At 33.6% G+C, this 18812-nt stretch overlaps 1 protein-coding gene across 1 annotated transcript in view; it reads right to left on the minus strand.

The window, feature by feature from the left end:
- Nucleotides 1-394: 394 nt before the first annotated feature.
- The window catches only part of Pros1 (protein S), a 50448-nt gene continuing 32030 nt past the window's right edge, over nucleotides 395-18812 (minus strand). The window contains exons 7-15 of the mRNA XM_048346458.1: nucleotides 17480-17605; nucleotides 15184-15305; nucleotides 13330-13445; nucleotides 9551-9740; nucleotides 7428-7595; nucleotides 6225-6393; nucleotides 5192-5340; nucleotides 3357-3582; nucleotides 395-1986 (exon numbers count right to left, since the gene is read on the minus strand). Of these exons, the coding sequence (XP_048202415.1) occupies nucleotides 1826-1986; nucleotides 3357-3582; nucleotides 5192-5340; nucleotides 6225-6393; nucleotides 7428-7595; nucleotides 9551-9740; nucleotides 13330-13445; nucleotides 15184-15305; nucleotides 17480-17605 (1427 nt within the window). The 3' untranslated portion in view covers nucleotides 395-1825. The remainder of the gene's footprint in view (nucleotides 1987-3356; nucleotides 3583-5191; nucleotides 5341-6224; nucleotides 6394-7427; nucleotides 7596-9550; nucleotides 9741-13329; nucleotides 13446-15183; nucleotides 15306-17479; nucleotides 17606-18812) is intronic.

Consider the following 18812-nt stretch of genomic DNA (forward strand, 5'->3'; position numbering starts at 1 on the left):
TTCTCCATAGGAAATTCATTTTTCCTTCTTCTGTTCTTTTTTCTCATACTTTCTCATACTTTTCTCAAAATTTCCAATTCTTTTCTCTTGACACCAAAGTAATTTTTAATAGGTACTTGCTGATGTTCATCACACACAGCACATGGTGGCAACTCAGAGAAAAATTACAAGCAATGAGATGACCTAGTATAATTTAAAGTATGTATCATACACTCATTACTTCTTACTCTTGCTTTTCTTCCACTTCCAAGATCAACTTTACAATCAGTTACAATTGCTCATCAAATATCTGTGCTGTATTTGTCTTTCACATGAATTACTACGTTTATGACTAGTTAGGTATATATTGTGTAATTTTCTTGAAAGAGTTGTCAGAATAAATATACCAGGCATATACAATCTAAAATACAATTTATTGTGGTTTTGTGATGGTTAAGTGTCTCTAATGAAGATACATTTATATTATAAAATGTTAAGAAAACATTTGATAAATCCCTGTCATGAATAGTAGATTCAGGAGTGAAAAGAACCTGCCTCTTGAAATGTATTAAAAGCAAGTACATGGCAATCTTAATTTCTTATTTATCTCCTTCTTTAGTTTCTCTTTTATTAATAATGGGTTCTAGTTTTCATGGTTTTTTTTTCTCCTTCAATAATTGAAGGATGGCATTGATCAAGATGCATTCTACTCATAATCTCACTGTAGAATTGAAACAGTTTGTACAACTACTTAAACTTAAAAAAAAATCACATTTGAGATGTTACCATGATAATGAAAAGTTGGAGTAAAGAATAGACCTCCACATTTGTTCACTTTCCTTTCCACTTTTGAATATGCTGCCTTTTCCAAACCAGTGCTTGCATGTTGTCAAATTTAAGGAACGTGTGCACTTCAGATTTCCACACCCATTCTTACACAATCTAATGTCTCATGCACATGGAGTCGAATTCCCAAGAAGTCAGACTCATGTTCTGAGAATTCCCATGGAGTCCAATTCCCAAGAAGTCAGATTCATGTTCTGAAAATGGATTTCTCTTGCTAACTGCCTAGGTTAAAGTTGTGAGTCAACTGTGGAAAGATAAAGCTAAAACTTCTGCCCCTGAGGCATTATTTTGGAATTAAGGTTAAAGACATTTTATTCAGCTGGCTCTGGTGTCTCATACATTTAATCCTAGCTACTGAGAAGGCTGAGATCAGAGAATGGTGGTTTGAAAGAAGCCCAGGCAAAAATGTCCATAATAAGTCTCATATCCACTTAGCGATAAAAAAAAAACTGAAGTGGAGCTTTATTTAGTTCAAGTGGTAGAATGTTAGCCGTGGGCAAATGTAAAAAGGAAGGAAGAAAGAAAAAGAGCTCAGGGACAACACACAGATCTAAATTCAAGTTCTAGGATCCCCTCTTCATGAGATCTTACGTTTAATTTATATTCAGTAGATTAACATTTTTTCTGCCTTTATCAGGAAAAAGTACCAACAAGAAATATTTTCTGCCTGTGACTGATTGTGTTTAGTAGATATTGAAACATTGGTTCAAAGAAGATACAATTAAAATTTACTTTTACAAACAAAAGAAATGTCATTTGTAGAAAAAAATTAAAAATTTTATGTTACATTATTTAATTTGTAGATAGCAAAAGAAGAGTTTATTCTGCGATTTATATCACAAAAGACTTTTTTTTCTTGCAAAAGATCCTTTAAAAAATGCCAAGGTCAAAGTACCAGAAAAAAAATATGGAACATCATAGATAAAACCTGCCAACTGTGATAGAAATAGAAGTATAATTACAATCAAGAAAGAGACAGTATCAACAAAGAATATACGCCTTAAAAGTTTTTGGTGCCATTAGAAATGGACGGACATGAGTGAGATCTGATATCATTATGTTTAGAAATGGCTTCATCCAGATCCAGCTGTACACCATTGATATTCACTGTCATACAACCATGGTAGAAGGCATTTACTGGTGTGGCATTGAAGGGAATGTCTGCAAAAACAGAATATTTCACTATTATCTCAAGTCTTTCAGAAGCATTTTGTTTGCCTACAAGGATAAGTTAGAGTTTCATTTTGAAGCAAATTTAATCAAATCCTAAAGGATACATTCATAAAGTGATTATATTTAATGAATATATATTAAGTCAGTAATCACTTATACAGTGCTATGTGTAGAAAAGATCATATTCTTCTTTTATCCCACATTTATTATAAAGTAATAATATTAATTATTTTCTATTTCTGAGTAGTAGCCTAAGCAATATTAAATCATTTATCAGCTGGATGTAGTTGTGATAATTAGAGCATTTTATTACTTTTGATATTGCTTATTTGTGTTACATACTAAATAATGTTACTTATAAAAATTATTACTTAAACATAGACTTTTGTATTTGTCTTAAGAAGTTGTTTCTTATTGAATGTAGAATATAGCAGGTCACAATTGATGATTCACTTGTATATACTAATAGTCTTTTATTTAGAATAAAAACACAATGATTTCAATACTCTTCAGTGAGGACCTTTGGGATTTGCTGCACTTTCACTCTTTTAATCAACCTTATTCTTCTGTATCATCTTCTAGCATGCCAGCCCCTTCCAATGGTGTCCACACATGGACAATTCTACCTACAAACTGTAATTTCCACTTCTACAACTTGATTAAATTCACCTAATCCTTCACATATTAGATATATATTTTATTCTCTCCTTCAGATAAATAATTTTTTTTTCTTTTTTTGCCAGTCCTGGGGCTTGGACTCAGGACCTGAGCACTGTCCTTCTTCCTTTTTTTTTTCAATGCTAGCACTCTGCCACTTGAGCCACAGCGCCACTTCTGGCCGTTTTCCATATATGTGGTGCTGGGGAATTGAACCCAGGGCATCACGTATACACAAGGCAAGTACTCTTGCCACTAGGCCATATCCCCAGCCCATAGATAAGTAATTTTTACTACAACTAAGTCAAGTCTTCATTTTGGAGAAAATCCTTCATAGAAATGATAACAATTATTATTTTGGTCATTTTTTTCAGATAGTAGATATTATCTACCTCTGATTATAAAAGTCTTAACAGCAGAGCCTATTTATTTATCTTATTGCTTTGTCCCTAAAATGCAGGATATATGTTCTAAATAAATACTAAATAAATGATAAATTCATTAGCTTTTGTTTACTTCATTTTTTAAATCAAATAAAAATGTACAAATTAAATGTTGATACAAGCATCCAGAAAAAAGAATAATAGGTGTTGGAATTTTTGTCTTCCCTTCTGCTGTCTTTCTCCTAAAATTCTCTGTTTAAAATATCATCAGTTGGGTTAAAATATACTTCTAAAACACAATAAAACATAATAAGATACCTGGAAGGCCACCCAAGTAAGTGGTCATTGTACCCTTCATTGCTTTGTCTAAGATGGCAAGCTGCTTTTGAAGGTCTTCAGAGTAGATGATATCTTTTTTATGTGGAGTCCACAACTCCAGACTGTTTCTGTTGACTTTGAATTTCAGATAAGATTGTTGACTGGAACAGAGATTTGTAGCCTCAATTCTGGATACTACCATATTTTCGACAGACACCAGAATATCCTAAAGAGCAGATCAAAAATTCAGAATAAACAAGTCATTTATGAAGGCATTTTGAGCTTTGAAACTCAAAAACTGAATTCCAGAAAACAAAAATAATATATGATAGAGCTCCTAGGTTTATATTTGATATTGTTTATTATTATAATCATGTGAACTTTAAAAGGTATATTTGTTTTACAAACTTTAAGTTTAGCTAAGCTATAATTTTATTCTAGCTTCTAAAAAATTCAACAAACCAACAGTTGCTTTGTCAGCATCAGTATTGTCTTATCTAATTCTTTTACTTTCAAACATTTTTAACTTCAAAACTTACATATGGAAAAAAACAGAGTTGAAATATTTGCTAGGTACAGACTTGAAGAATTTAAGCTGCTAAGCACATAGCAGGTGAGACAGAAAGTTCAGTTTGTGCCACCTACATAATCCTGTTGATTGAGAGCAAAGTAAGTAAAGAGGTCTTCAGAGAAACAATCCAGGGTTATTAACAAATAAGTTACAGAATATTTAGCAGAAGATTCTTAAAGAGAAAATGCATTACATTTGCTGAAATTTTACCAACTGCTGATACACACAAATTATTCAGCTTGTTGATCTATGCAAATAGTTTGTGTGGCATAAAAAAATTGAAAGTAAGATAGTATTGAAAAAAGGAAATCCACAGTGTTTTACAAAACGAAACAAATAAGACAGTAAACAAAGACAAAACTCAAAAGCCAAATGTTATAAGCCCTTTGTAGATCAGAGATTTAGATAAATAAAACGGAAAGAAACGAAGTCAACAGAATTCTTTAGACTGATAAAGTTTACTCACTCAAAACACCCTTCCAAATTATCCTATGAATTGCAAACTGACCCCACCTTGAAATAATATTACCATTATCCAATTATATATCCCTACAAAAGCTACTGAGCACAGGAAAATTTTCAGGCTATCCTCGCCATAAACCTAAGTTGCTTGCTGAGACTTAGATGACCTATGGCCAGAACTAATAGGCTCTAATAGAAATGTTACTAATACAAATCTGATTACTTTCTTGTTTTCTTGTATTTGAGACTTTACTGCCCTTCCTAATTTCAAAAAAGAGTTTCCAGTAAGTCAAGTGATCCCGTTTCAGTTTCCACTCTTCTTTCCTAATTTATTCCTGGAAGAAATGATTAAGAGTGTGGGAAAGTACAGATCACGATAATTAAATACAGAAATATCTCAGAGTAGATTATTATCAGACTCACGTCTATTTTGTTAATACAGAGGAATCCCCAGGGCGTTGCCTGGATGTTAAGTATGCGTGGATCTCTAAGTACTAGGTGATGTCTCCTAATAATCTGAGTGTGAGTCTGCTTAGTCAGAGGTAGATGGCAAAGGCATTTTAGTCACCACACCCATCAATTCCCCTTTCAGAACTTCAGATCTTAGAAATCAGAACAAAATAGTATTCATGGACCTTTTTTAACCCTGAATATCATGCTTAAGTTTGAACCAAATACAAGTTGTGTCATTTGTCTTTAAAAGAGTCCTCCAAGAAGTGCCTTTTTACATCCATTGCAAAGAGAAAGAGGAGAAGGGGAAAGAGAAGACATAAAAGAAAGAATCATCTAGGTTTAAAGTTACCTGAGAATTTTCAGATCTAGAGTCCACCAAGGACAAGGCAAAGGGCACTGTGTTTCCAGAAACCAAGGCAAACATCACACCAGTGCCAGATGATGGACGAATATTCAAGATCACGTTTACTTGCCAACCCAAAGCATTTGTTACATTATCTGTTTAAAACAATACAACAAGGCAGGATGAATGCATTCCTAAATGCATCTGGGGGAAAAAAAGCAGTTATCACAATCCAATAAATAACAGTTTGTATAAAAATAAAGATTTCAATGCCCCTTTATCAACAAGTCAGACAGCCTAGGCAAAATAAAGCACGATTTTTTAATGTGGCCAATAGACATAATCACAGTTAGATTTTCCCCTACGCTTTTATTCCTCCAGATGAGAATTGTGAATTTTTGTATTAGGAATTATTATAAATTTCCCCTGCTTGTTCCTTTATAGACCTATCTTCTACCACACATATTGACCAATATTCAAACCTCACAATAGTCCAAAATTAAAATAGTCATTTGACAGAAGTTCAATGGATTTATTGTAAATTTCTTGGGGAAATTTTGGGTATAGCAGCCATCATCACCCCATCATTCCTTATTCTAAAACTGTGGTTAAAACTGTGATTTCTGCACATGGAGGAAACAGACAGTTTGGTGGTAAAGACTAAGTAAACAGTTGATTTTGAAATTAGACCGATAATTCTTATGTTGTCACCATCTTGTTTTAACACTTCACCTCTTATTTTACAGGCTGATTATCTTCCAGAGAAAGTGATGCACTTTAGAGTGGGTCAGTTGAATCAACTCAAAATGAATTAAGCTATAGTCTAATAAACTTTAAGTAACAGCAAAAAGCATATTTAAAAAGCATATTTATATTTTACCTAACGTAGGATTTTTTTGTAAAAAATACAGAGCAGTACATATGTCTATGCTTGATGTAATAATTACTCATTGATATTTGTTGAATAAATTATAGCCATTCATCAAGGAGTAATTTAATCATTGAAGAGAAAGGAAAAATAAAATGGGAAATCACTTACTGTAATCTATGATAAATTGAGCAACTCCAGAACCAGGATAGTAGGAGCCCTTTTCCACAGTGACAAGACAATGCTTATTTTGTTTCCCTTGAATAATTTCCTTTGCTCCTAAAGCTCCTTGTTTCAACAAATTCCATCCTCGAATACATCCATCCATACGCGGGTTAATCTAACAAATTAAAATTAGGTCAAGGAGTACATTTTTAAAACTGAAAACAGACCAATAAGCAACTTCATTGATTCTAGGTATAGGTTTCATTTTCATTTGGATGGAAAACCCTTTCTTTGATCTTTAAAGGAATTTCAAATATTTTTTACTTTAGTCTATTTTTTTTTTTCCGTTTTTGAGTATTCTTCAGAAACTAGCCTAAGCAGAAAAGTCCATGAGACTCTTATTTTCAATTAACCACCAGAAAACTGGAAGTGGCATGGTGGCTTAAAGTGGTAGAGTGCTGCATTTAGCAAAAAAGCTCAGGAACAGAGCTCAGCCCCTGAGTTCAAGCCCTGAGATTGAAAAAATAATAATAATAATAATATTTATTTTGACATGGCTTAACTAATTCTGATTTAATATCTCATCAAAATATACTAAATTTAAAGTAACTAAATTGTGGAAGGTTAATATATATAAAATAGTAAAGCTTGATGATAAATCAACAAGTTTATCCTGGAGTCCCATGATATCAAATGAAACATTTAGACCCTTAATAGACAGTGATTCAGCTTCCTTCAAGAAACCTATTTTGTAAAACATTTAAAAAATAATCTGTTATAACTGTTTTTTTATAATTACCATCTAAACCTCTATTTTTCGAACTAAAATAGAATTGAGAAAGGTATTTTACTTGTTTTTACAATATTATATAATTTTGGATCCAAATATATGTGTTCATCTATTTAATGTCCAAATATGGACTACTATGATGTTAGTACTAAAGTGATACTTGCAAATTAAAAAAAAATTACTTCCCCTGTATAAAGCGGGGGTTTAAATATATACACATGCAAAAATATCATCATTTTTCTCATTTACCTAATGTGATTTTTCAGGAACACTATGATTATTTTTCCGTGTTCAATTCAGATGCTCACACTTGTTATGTTTAACAAAATATGCCTATTGCCTCTCATGGAAAACACATCTTTAAATCTATTAGTGAAAAAAGGAAATCACTCATGAATGATATATGTTTGGATTGTTACCCGTTTAATGAGTAGATTTTCCACTTTCCGAGGTAATCCTGCAAAATATATTTTAGTTTCCAAAAATCCCTCTGTAGGTTGAAAAAGGCTCCCGATTTTATTTATATTCATCACAGCTTCTTTAGCTATTTTAATGCTAATCCGATCTTCTAATTCTTCCACAGACACCTACAATTATCAAGATAAAAAAACTCAAATAATCCAACATCATTATGTATCATTTGAAATACTGGATTGAAAAAATCTCTCATATATACTCACCTGCTAAAAACTTTTGAAACTATGATGCATAATGAGCCATTAGGATTACAACCAATAAAAAATGTAATGCACTTATAATAAAAGATATAAGGTGAGAAAAGAAATTCTCTTTTGTATCATTGAGTAAAAACTTTATTAGCTATTAAAATACTAAATTGACAATTACAAAAAAAAGAGCCAGCACCAAACTTAGCACGTGAAAGTTATCTTACTTGCTTATATGTGAAATTGTCTTTAATTTTATACTTATATAATAATTTTATAGAGACAGGTTTTAATTAAAACATGGGTATGCTATTAATAGTTTAACAAGGACCATAAACACTGTTGATTAAAAACCTATGGAACTGAACGGTTGCCATTCAGCCATTTAGGTTCTCTCCATTAAGAGCATCATTCAGAGACAATCATTGAGTGAACACTATCTGTAGACCACAATATTACCATAAGAGTAAAACTGTACCTTTGCTTTTATCCAAATTTATACCTTTGTATTATCCAAATATATATGAATTTAACCAAACTATTCTTAAAACAGATAACTTATTTGTGTAAATTTTTAATTTTCTCTCTTGCTGAAGAAAGTAATTTTATTAGTAGTTATTCAATGACACTGAACAGTAAAATGTGCTCTTCAGTACATTTAGGGAATAGTTGTACACATTATATAATCTAAATATAGATGTAATGGGAAATACGTGGCAGTGAAGTTACACTAATGAAAACATCTATGGAAATCAGAGATGTTGAATGATTTCTCAGACTGGTCCCATGCAGATAATATTTGCATACTGTTACATCTGATCTTGTATAGACAATGTTTGCTGAGGTTAAAACTCAAAAATCATTAACAGTCCAAAAACAGACAGTGCCCACCTGTGTGAACAATAGTCACACGGCTACGGTAATATCTTTCATGTTACATCATAAGTAGTATTGGTTACTAACTTCCCACTATTATGCCCAAGAACAAGCAGAATCCTTGACTGTAATTCTAGAACCTTGAACTCACAAAGTCAGCCCTATTGAAGTGTTCGGTAGAAGCTTATTGAAAAAGCAAGTACTTGAGTAGATGAATGACAGGATAAAATATGTGGCTTGTCAACACAGAGCCTTGCCAGTTCCCACAATGGTCTCTTTTGGGTACCAAATTTTAAGACTAAGTGGTTCTTCTCTCAGTTACACTACGCTGAAATCAGCAATGACAGTACGGCATTTCTCCCCATTACTGATAAGCTGTAATTGCTGCTCTGGAAAAAAAAAAAAGTCCCATTTGATTAAAGAGATGATGTAAGCTAATAAAGACAATTTGTAGCACTATCATAAAGACATTAGTTTTCTTTAAGTTCTCTGTTTTGTATCCACTGCTATATACTATTGGTACAAATCATTACTTTTCTATATATTTATATTTAAAAATAAATTGACATGTTTATTTTTGTTACTGTTTTTATTTCTCTTTAATTAAAAAAAAACATGAATGACAGTTGAGTGTTGTTTATCTTGATCAGTAGGTCTTTTGCACAAAGTGGTATACCGGCTAATGCGATTCCTGACCTGCTGGCAGACACCATTGCTCACATCATGTTAGCCACGATGAAAGGCAAAAAGTTAAAGGATGGAAGACTACAAATAAATAGCTGAGAAAAAATTTACTTACAAGAAATCCTAAATATACTAAGTGAGGATAACAATTCTAGGCTATCTTATGGATTTACAGTATGTAGAAAATGTAGGATCTACTTCATAGAGTATTAAACAATCTAACCCATTTTTATTGACTGTCACTACAAGAAATAAATCAAAATTTTAGACATACTGCATCAAAGTGAGAAAATCTGTATGAAATCTGTAAAACATACCATATTCCAAAGTCCATTATTAATCGTGTTGCCTCCAGATGTGATTTGGGTTGCATATTCATTCTTAAATTGCACCTCAATTTTTCCCTCACGGAGTGCAATCAGGAGCCATGCAGAGTGATCAAGAGATTCTGCATACAATATGATGCCTTCTGAATCATACGTCCGGAAATCAAATTCTGCTGAAAATCTAAACAATGAAAAAAACAGTCTTTAATAGTAAGGAATATGGGAAAATTAATGTATTATCTTTTTTCTTATATTGCCAGACAGTAGAAGAGTCAATTATTTATTTCCTTCCCTGGAGTTAATAAAAGGGAAAGGTAGACTTAGGGTGTTCATATGCCGTTTCTAGTTCCATGTAAGTTTAAAATCTGGTTAACATATTTTCTTGCTTATTGTATGAATCTTTTTTCCTTGGTGAACAGATGCTTTGGTAATTTTTCATCTTTTTTGGCATATGTTTTGAAAGCATCTTTCAAATGCTGGAATTAAATGCACATCTGTAAGTATTAGGTATATTGTATCTCTCCTGGAACCTTTTATATACTACAACATCTGAACTTATAGTGTGGTGTGTGTGTGTGTGTGTGTGTGTGTGTGTGTGTGTGTGTGTGTGTGTGTTTGTTTTGTATTCATAAATGATTAGTAAAAGATGTTACAATTCCATGATTGGCTGATCTTTCAAAAGACATACTTTTTCTATGATTTTATATATGTCAGAAGTGGATCATTCACAAAGCACTATAGTATCTTATGAATGCAACTATAATAAGCCTTCAAGTATGGTCAAGATGATAAAAAGAAAACCCTCTGGGCAGCAACCCTTCAAAAGATGAAGCCATGGCTTTGCACTATGCTTTGCCTGTGGGACTTAGGTGAGCCACGTGGTGGACAAGAATATGATCAAACGGAGGCACAGCCACAGCAATGAGTATCTCACCAAGCACACCAATCTGGTGCGAGGCTTAAGCTGACTGGATAGCTTTTTTTTTTTTTTTTTTTTTTTGGCCAGTCCTGGTCCTTGGACTCAGGGCCTGAGCACTGTCCCTGGCTTCTTCCCGCTCAAGGCTAGCACTTCGCCACTTGAGCCACAGCGCCGCTTCTGGCCGTTTTCTGTATATGTGGTGCTGGGGAATCGAACCTAGGGCCTCGTGTATCCGAGGCAGGCACTCTTGCCACTAGGCTATATCCCCAGCCCCTGGATAGCTTTGCTCAGTGCAAGGCACACGCCATTGAAACATTCCAGGTCTCCAAAGACAAAACGAAATCTAGTTTATTGAGAAAAGGCTAGAAACAAACAGGCCCAAAGAAGCAAGTTGAGCTGACTAATGTTTTCATATGCCATGAGGAAAATGTCTGCCAAGAAGGTCTGAACCCTCTCTCCCCTCAACGCATAATAAAACTTTCATAGTTGAATGCCAGGGATTATTGCATGTAATTCTCGCTACCCATATGGCTGAGATCTAAGAATCACAGTTTGATGCCAGCTGGGGCAGGAAAGTCTGTAAGACTATTATCTCCAATTAACCACAGGAAAAGCCTGCAGTGGCACTGTGGCTCAAGTGGTAAAGTGCTGGCCTTGAGCAAAAAGAAGCTCAGAGACAGCAATCAAGCTCAATGTTCAAGCCCCAGGAAAAACGGGGGAGGAGTGGGGGGAGGGGAACAAGCGAGGCAAGAGCTTTCATTAAAAAAAAAGAAGAGAAAATACTTTTTAAACACAGCTCTACTTTGATTTCAAAAGCACTAATTGAATAAGTAAAATTCTTGAAAGCTAAATGAATTCAGTGTAGCCATACACTTAGGGTATCAGAAACAAGCAATGTCTGTTGTTATTAAAACTCTGAAAATACACACAGAATAGCTATCTCAGGGAAGGGAAATCTTAGGGACACTGGATTTTAAAGACCACATGTTGATTTACTGACATTAGAACATTCTAATGAGAACCACCATTAAAATCTGCAAGGGACAAGGTCATAGAAATGATTTTCAACCTCCTTCATTTTTCTCCCAACTTCCTCCCTTGTCAGCCCTTCTCCCCAGTTGTACTGTTAATTGACACCATATTGTCTTGTAAGTATTGCTGTTACATTGGTTCTCCCTTTGTCTCACCATTTTGATATTCCCTTTCCTTTCCCTAATTCAGAGAAAAAAATATACAATACTCAGGGTACTAGAATCAAATACAGTGAAAACAAGGACTAAACAATAGGGAAGAAAAATGCAAGAGAAAAATATTTTCACATAGTACATTAAAAATAACAATGAAAAATCACTTGTTTCCATATCTTATAGTTCATTTCTCTTAGCATTATCTTATATGATCATATATACATAGTCATTGAGCTATTGTGACCCACTGCTAGGACATCCTCAATACATACTAATTATTACCAATGAAGGAAAACACAGAGTCTATGCTTCTCTTTACATATGTAACTATAACCCCTCTGTATGTCGCCTTGACAATAAAATTAAATTTAAAAAAAAGAAATCTAAAATAAAATAATTTTTAAAAGACAAACAGCAACAATAAAAAGTCCTACAAGTTTTATTGGTCAGCTATAGTAATCAATTAAATGAGAGAAACAAGTTAAAAGACTCCAAACTTTTGGCAATTCTAGTAAGTCAAAAAAGAATACCACACCCTTGTCCCATCATACAATGTTAATGTATTAATGGTAAGGGGTGATTTGTAATGGAGCACAGATCTTCCTCAAAGTGATCAAAGAAAAAGTGACAAAATAAACTTTCAACCTTCAAATCCCAAGAAAGTATTTGAAAGAGGTAAAATCAGGAGTAAATTATGTTGGATGGACAACAGGATAGTGGGAATGTACTGACCTCGGTTTACATAAAAAAGATTTGCTTGAAATAAGGACTGTATCATCTTTTATAATTATCTGAATATTTCATTGAGGTAAGGTAGGGATTATCTTGCCAAAACTCAAATCTGTGTATGGTCAGGATCTTCCAGAAGTTGATCCTATTATGGAGACAATTTCCTTTCCTTTGGAAAATCATGCTAAAATGATATTTCAAAGAGTTGTGTTCTGCATATTTTATTTCTGGAATACATCATCATCATACTGATTATTACACAGGGGACCAATTCATTCTGTTTCTGAACTATCATAGAGTTGAAAAACAGTGAATTTGTTGACATTTGAGTAGAAAGTACTTGTAGAAAACAGAGGTAAAGGAATTTGCTTTAAAAATAAAAAACACCAGCTGTTCTTTTTACTTCTTATAGAGGTGGCACACTCTATAAGAATTCATCCATCTAAAAAGTACAAAGTAATTAAATCACCAAAAAGGCAATGCATTGAAAACAATAAGCATTTGGCCAATTCTGATTCAAGAATCACCAAATAGATATGAACATTCCTGAAAGTATCTGAAGATACAATGGATTTAATATTTTCCTTCCTTATTCTCATTTTTCCACATATCTAGGAAGATCTGTAACTAAAAGCCCTCACTGGAAGATATTGTTTGCTCTGAGTTGTTCATAGCAAAAATGAATTCAAAGTTTTATCTCAAGATTGTTCTAAGGTTTACTAGAAAATGAAGAATAATGAATAAAGCAGCATGATTATTGAGGAAGCTTAGCCTAGAATGATCAGAAAAATACTCTAGTAGGACAATTACAGGTATGAAGGAATGAACTAATGTTAAGATTCTCCCAAATGATTGGTAATATTTCTAGGTTTTCTTGTTTGGCAATACTTTCCTTATCTGTTTAACCTCTAGAAACTACCATAATGCTTCCTCACCTGGTGATATCTGGCAAACGAAATTTTAAGTATAAAACAACTCCTGCAAACTGCTCTGCCAAGTAGAGTAGTTCATAATTTTTGTCAAGGTTCAATGAAAGGCAAACTGGGACAGCCTAGAAAAAGAAACAAGATTTATTGGTTACGTCTTGATGCCAGGGTCCAGTTATGCTTCCTTTCTCTGCTTTCTAACAGATCCTCTGAGATTCATTAAAATACAGTAAGGTTATCTTTAAAAATAACAAATGAAACTTCTTTCACTTATTTGCATGATCTATTGATAAATGCTCCAAGAATATGTTTGCTTTAAAGTTTCAATCAACCTGGGTGGTTTTAGAATTTTTTATTCATATTTCCTGGGCATATATATCCCAGTGTTAAACATAAATTTTTACACCAATGTGTATTTCTTTAATAAGCTATCAGTTATACGGCTTTAACGGGACTAAAGCCCAAAGTTATTTTTATTTGTAGTTGGAAATAAATAGAAGAATGAATGTTACCAGCACCGTGTTCATTCACTCTTATATTAAGCAAAAATTTTCTGAGCAAAAATGTGCTGTCTATATAGTCAAAGAAATATTTAAAACCCTGGAGAAATAAACCTAAATTAGGTTATCATATAACAGGCATGATGCTGCACTCCTCTAATCAAGAGGTAAGATTTGGAAGCAGGAGGATCACGAATTTAAAATCAACCTGGGCTATGTTGTGAGATTCTTTCTAACAGAAAAAATAAAAAATAAAGAAAAGAAGGTGATGGGAATCTGCTTTGTTCTCAACAACTCAATATTGCTCCCAAGGTGTGACCCACTAAAAACTCTTGCCCCGAAGGCCCTCTCTGAACATTTCCATCTCAGAAACCTGATCTAAATATGAAAGCTCTCAGGTAATATGCGCCTGAGAGATGAGCAGGAGACTTGCTCTCCAGAGCCAGACATGCCCCATAAATTCAGGAAACACTTTATACCCTCCAACTACATAGGACTCTGCGGCCACCTATTACCCATACTTCAGTCCTTGCACCCTTGCCCCCCATTGTACCACGCCTCCTGTCTCCTGGCTCTCCTCAAGTTACCATGGTGCCCCTCTTCACCTTTCCATTAAAGCTGATTTGGTCTGTTGAGGTTGTTTTCTGTTCTTTATTTTAATATCCTCAGGACTCAGTTTCCTAACAGAAATATTATCTCAAGTTTCCAAGAAATCTACAGGGAAGTGATTTAAAGTCTTCAAGTCTTTTATCCAGCATTTGTTTGCTACAACTGAAAGCAAATATTAAAATACCAACTTGTCAACATTAAATGGTAAGTTAATGGGTACACATAAGGGCGTGTGGAATGGAATTGTGGCTATAGCACTGTCTTTAAAATAGCCCCAGGAAAAGAGGGGTGGTGGGTGATATATACACTAAATCCTATTCTAGAAAAAATGTTGTTTTCAACTAAAGATTTATGAGCACCTATACAAGTCCAAACATGCCCTTAGGCATAACTGAACATGCCAACATGACCTATAGAAAGGTAGGCACTAGAAAATATATTTAGTAAGGTTTCTATGTACAGTGTCTTTTCACAAATAGGAATATTAGTATCAGCTTTCCATATCCCTTAAGTAAATATATACTGCATTCTGTAAATATGTGGGTTCCATTTGAATTTTCTCAAATCTATGATCCTATTAGTCCTTAAAAAAAGTCAATAATTATTTTCCATGGAAGATAATGACCACAAATAAAGATTAGAACTTATAGCCTGCTTAGAACTATTTTCTGATTTTCCTCAGCTACATGGAAATAAGTACATAGAGCTCTCATTTGAAAAAGACGTAAGAAGTTTCACATTATAAGATGTTTACCTCACAATTTTTCTGATCTTGGGCAAGTTTGAATCTTTTCTTCCCATCACAATAACAAGAGTAGCTGCCAGGATAATTGACACAAAATTGAGCACACGTGTTCTCTGCACACTCATCCACATCTGGGATAAAAACAACACAGATATTCACATCTCCTCCTAATATTCAGTCCAGTAGACAGAGGATTAGTCTTATTTTAATATGCAATGATCATAGACAGTAGGTACTTAGGGAAGGAAATACCTATGACATCATCTTTAAACACTGGATCTAGAATCTTCAATGAGTTACAAGTGTAGTTTATACTTATTTACACACTTGAAAGAGTTATACTGCACTTCTGGCTTTCGATTTGAAAAGAAAAAATGACTTAATGTCAAATTTCTCATTCCTGACTACCTGCCATTGAGATTACCTCCCAATTATTTTTTTTGAGGATAGAAAAGACAATAAAACAAAAGAAATGAGAAGAAGGGGAGTTGGTACAATGGAAATAAAAATAAGGGAAAGAAACAAGGAGAAAGTTAATATGATTAAGTAATAACATCAAACACATCTGATTTCTCATCACATAATAATGGTAGAAATAAATTTAAAACCTATTATACATGTCATATCATGTTTTCAAAAAGCTAGTGATATTACTTTCCTTTTTGTGAAATCTATGTGGTATCTGTAACTAGTTGTGTGTGTGTGTGTGTGTGTGTGTGTGTGTGTGTGTGTGTACCAGTCCTGTCACTTGAACTCAGGGCCTGTGCAATGTCCCTAATTTTTATCTGTACTCAAGGGTAGCATCTGTCACTTGAACCACAGCTCCATTTCTGGCTTTTTTGAGGTTAACTGAAAATAAGAGTCTTTCAGACTTTTCCTGCCAAGGCTGGCTTTAAACCATTATCTTCAGATATTTTATATTTTGAAAAAAATCATTCATAATTTGTAATAGCATGTCTACACTGAAGTCTACTTCAAAGCCACAGAAAATCCTTCACATTGTCATTGTATATATCATGAAAGTTAACAGAATAATAGATGTTATAGCATCTATTTTCATAAAATATTTCAAAATAACTCCCCATAGTTAATGATCCTTCAGTGTACTAAAATTATGTGATATATGAGTAAAGTTAAATATATCTAGTCATATAAATCTTTAAAAAAATTCTATCACTCATTGAATAAAATGACACAGGTAGGTGATAAAAATCATATAAGAGTAAATCTGCACATTCCTAGAACTCACCACAGTAGTTGCTACAAGAAGTAGTGGAAAGAAGAAATAGTATTCATAGGTTACTTTGCGTAAGTGCATGGAAAAGTTAAGACATAAAATTTCAACAAGAGCAGGAATAGATGGAAAAAGTCTATTCTAAAGTCATCCTTTTTAAGCAAATTCGTAGAATTAGAAAAAAAGACTGGGTCACCAGAGCATCAACTCTTTACAAGTTAAGTAATAGGAGGAAATTCATTGCTTAATGGATGGATCTTCTGTTTGGGATATGGAAAATGTTGGGAAACTGACAGTTATGAGGGATACACAACCATGTGAATACAGTTACTACCATCAAGCTTTACACTGAAAATGGGTTACAAAGTATATTATACATTATTGATTTGAGTAGCTTCAACAAAATTCATTTTGAATCTTTAAGATATTTAAATTTGAGGTTTAGGCTGGGTATAGGGCATACACCTATAATCTTATCTCACAAGAGGCTAAAGCAATGGAGAATGGCGAGTTCAAAGACAGCCTGGACTACATACACATGGGAAAGGAGGAAGGGAGGAAACAGGAAAGAGAGTGAAAGAAAGGGAGCAAGAGAGGGAGAAGAGAAGTGCTCATTTGAGCACTATGATTAATGAAACAAAACTGTTGAATATTAAAGATATCTGAGACACACAGGGCAATATCACTACCCTTCATAGAGGCCAAGCCAAACCCCCACATACTAGCTTGATGATCAGTGTCTTTCAACTTTCTGGAGGTCAGGTGCAATAAATTATGTTATTTCCTATTTTCCAATAACATATAACCACATAGAACATGACTAAAAATATTAGACAAACAAACTTAGAGCTCATTTTTTCCACATGGATGGCTTAAGCTTGTGCCTTTATTTTATATGTATGTTTTTCCTCTCAAAGATAAATTTTCTTAATCTTTGACTGTTAAATTCTGTAAATGTACACATTCAAAAATCTGATTATTGGATTTCAAACAAAACCTGTTATCTTCAGTATAATCCTAGGGTTTGAATACACCTTCTCCACCATAAGCAGTGAAACCAACACCATTTACCTTCACAAGACTTTAATTTGGGATTATATCGATAGCCTTCAGGACATTGACATTCAAAATCTCCCGGGGTGTTCTTGCACACAGCTGTGCCACAAACACTTGGCTTCGTGGAGCATTCATCCACATCTAGAAAGAAACCAATATGTTAAAGAACAATTTTACATTACCAGAAGATACTGGCAGAGAAACTGTGATTTCAGGGTCTAATTTAATACATACATTAAATATTAAAGTACAGTATAGAATATATACAATGTGAAACAACTGAATAATCTTTGTGTAACAAAATATTAAATCTGTCATCAAAATATAGTTCACTAAACATGATTTATTTATACTTATCTACTAGATTCAAATATGAAAATGATTGAAAATATACTTACTATACTTCAAATGAACTAGTAAACACACTTCTAAAATTGTTCTTAAAAGTGGACTCATTTTATACTGTCATATATATTAAAAAATAAGAAGGCTCATCTGTTGCAACTTCTTTTATTGAAAACAGACAAATATCAAATCTATAATTTTTTTTGCCATTACTGGTGTTTGAACTCAGTGACCTATGCTTGATCACCTGGTGTGATACTCTTTTTTTATTTTATTTTAAATTTTATTGTCAAGTTGATGTACAGAGGGGTTAAAGTTACATACATAAGGTTAGTAAGGACATTTCTTGTCAAACTTGCTACCTGCTCCCTCATTTTTCTCCCACCTTCCCTCCTCTCCCGCCCCCTCCAGGTTGTACAGATAGTTTGCAAAAGATTGTCTGTCACAAACAGAGCATACTAAAGCTATGAGCACAACCACATTCATTGCAGCACTATTTACCATAGCTAAAATATGGAACCAACACAGATTCCCTTCAGTAGATGAATGGATCAAGAAATTGTGGTATATATACACAATGGAATTCTATGCTTCTATCAGAAAGAATAACATTTCCCCATTTGTAAAGGAATGGAAAGGCTTGGAAAAAATCATACTAAGTGAAGTGATCCAGACCTAAAGAAACATAGACTCTGTGGTTTCCCTCATTGGTAATAATTAATACACCTCTAGGATAGTCCTAGCAGATGATCACAGTACCTCAATATCTATGAACATATGATCACGTAAGGTGATGCTAAGCAAAATGAATTCCAAGTTATGGTACTATACTCTTGAAAGCCATTTCTCCAGCCTACCTTTTACTGATTACTTTGAAAGAAGACATCACAGACTTTTATTTCCTAGAATTGCTTCAAATCTTCCTTCCAATCTCACCTTTCTGAGTAGCTCCAAATATAGGTGTGAGGTGCTGGCACCTGGTTGCCTAATTGATTCATTCTTA

This window comes from Perognathus longimembris, chromosome 5, assembly GCF_023159225.1.
Source record: "Perognathus longimembris pacificus isolate PPM17 chromosome 5, ASM2315922v1, whole genome shotgun sequence".
NCBI classification, from domain to species: Eukaryota; Metazoa; Chordata; class Mammalia; order Rodentia; family Heteromyidae; genus Perognathus; species Perognathus longimembris.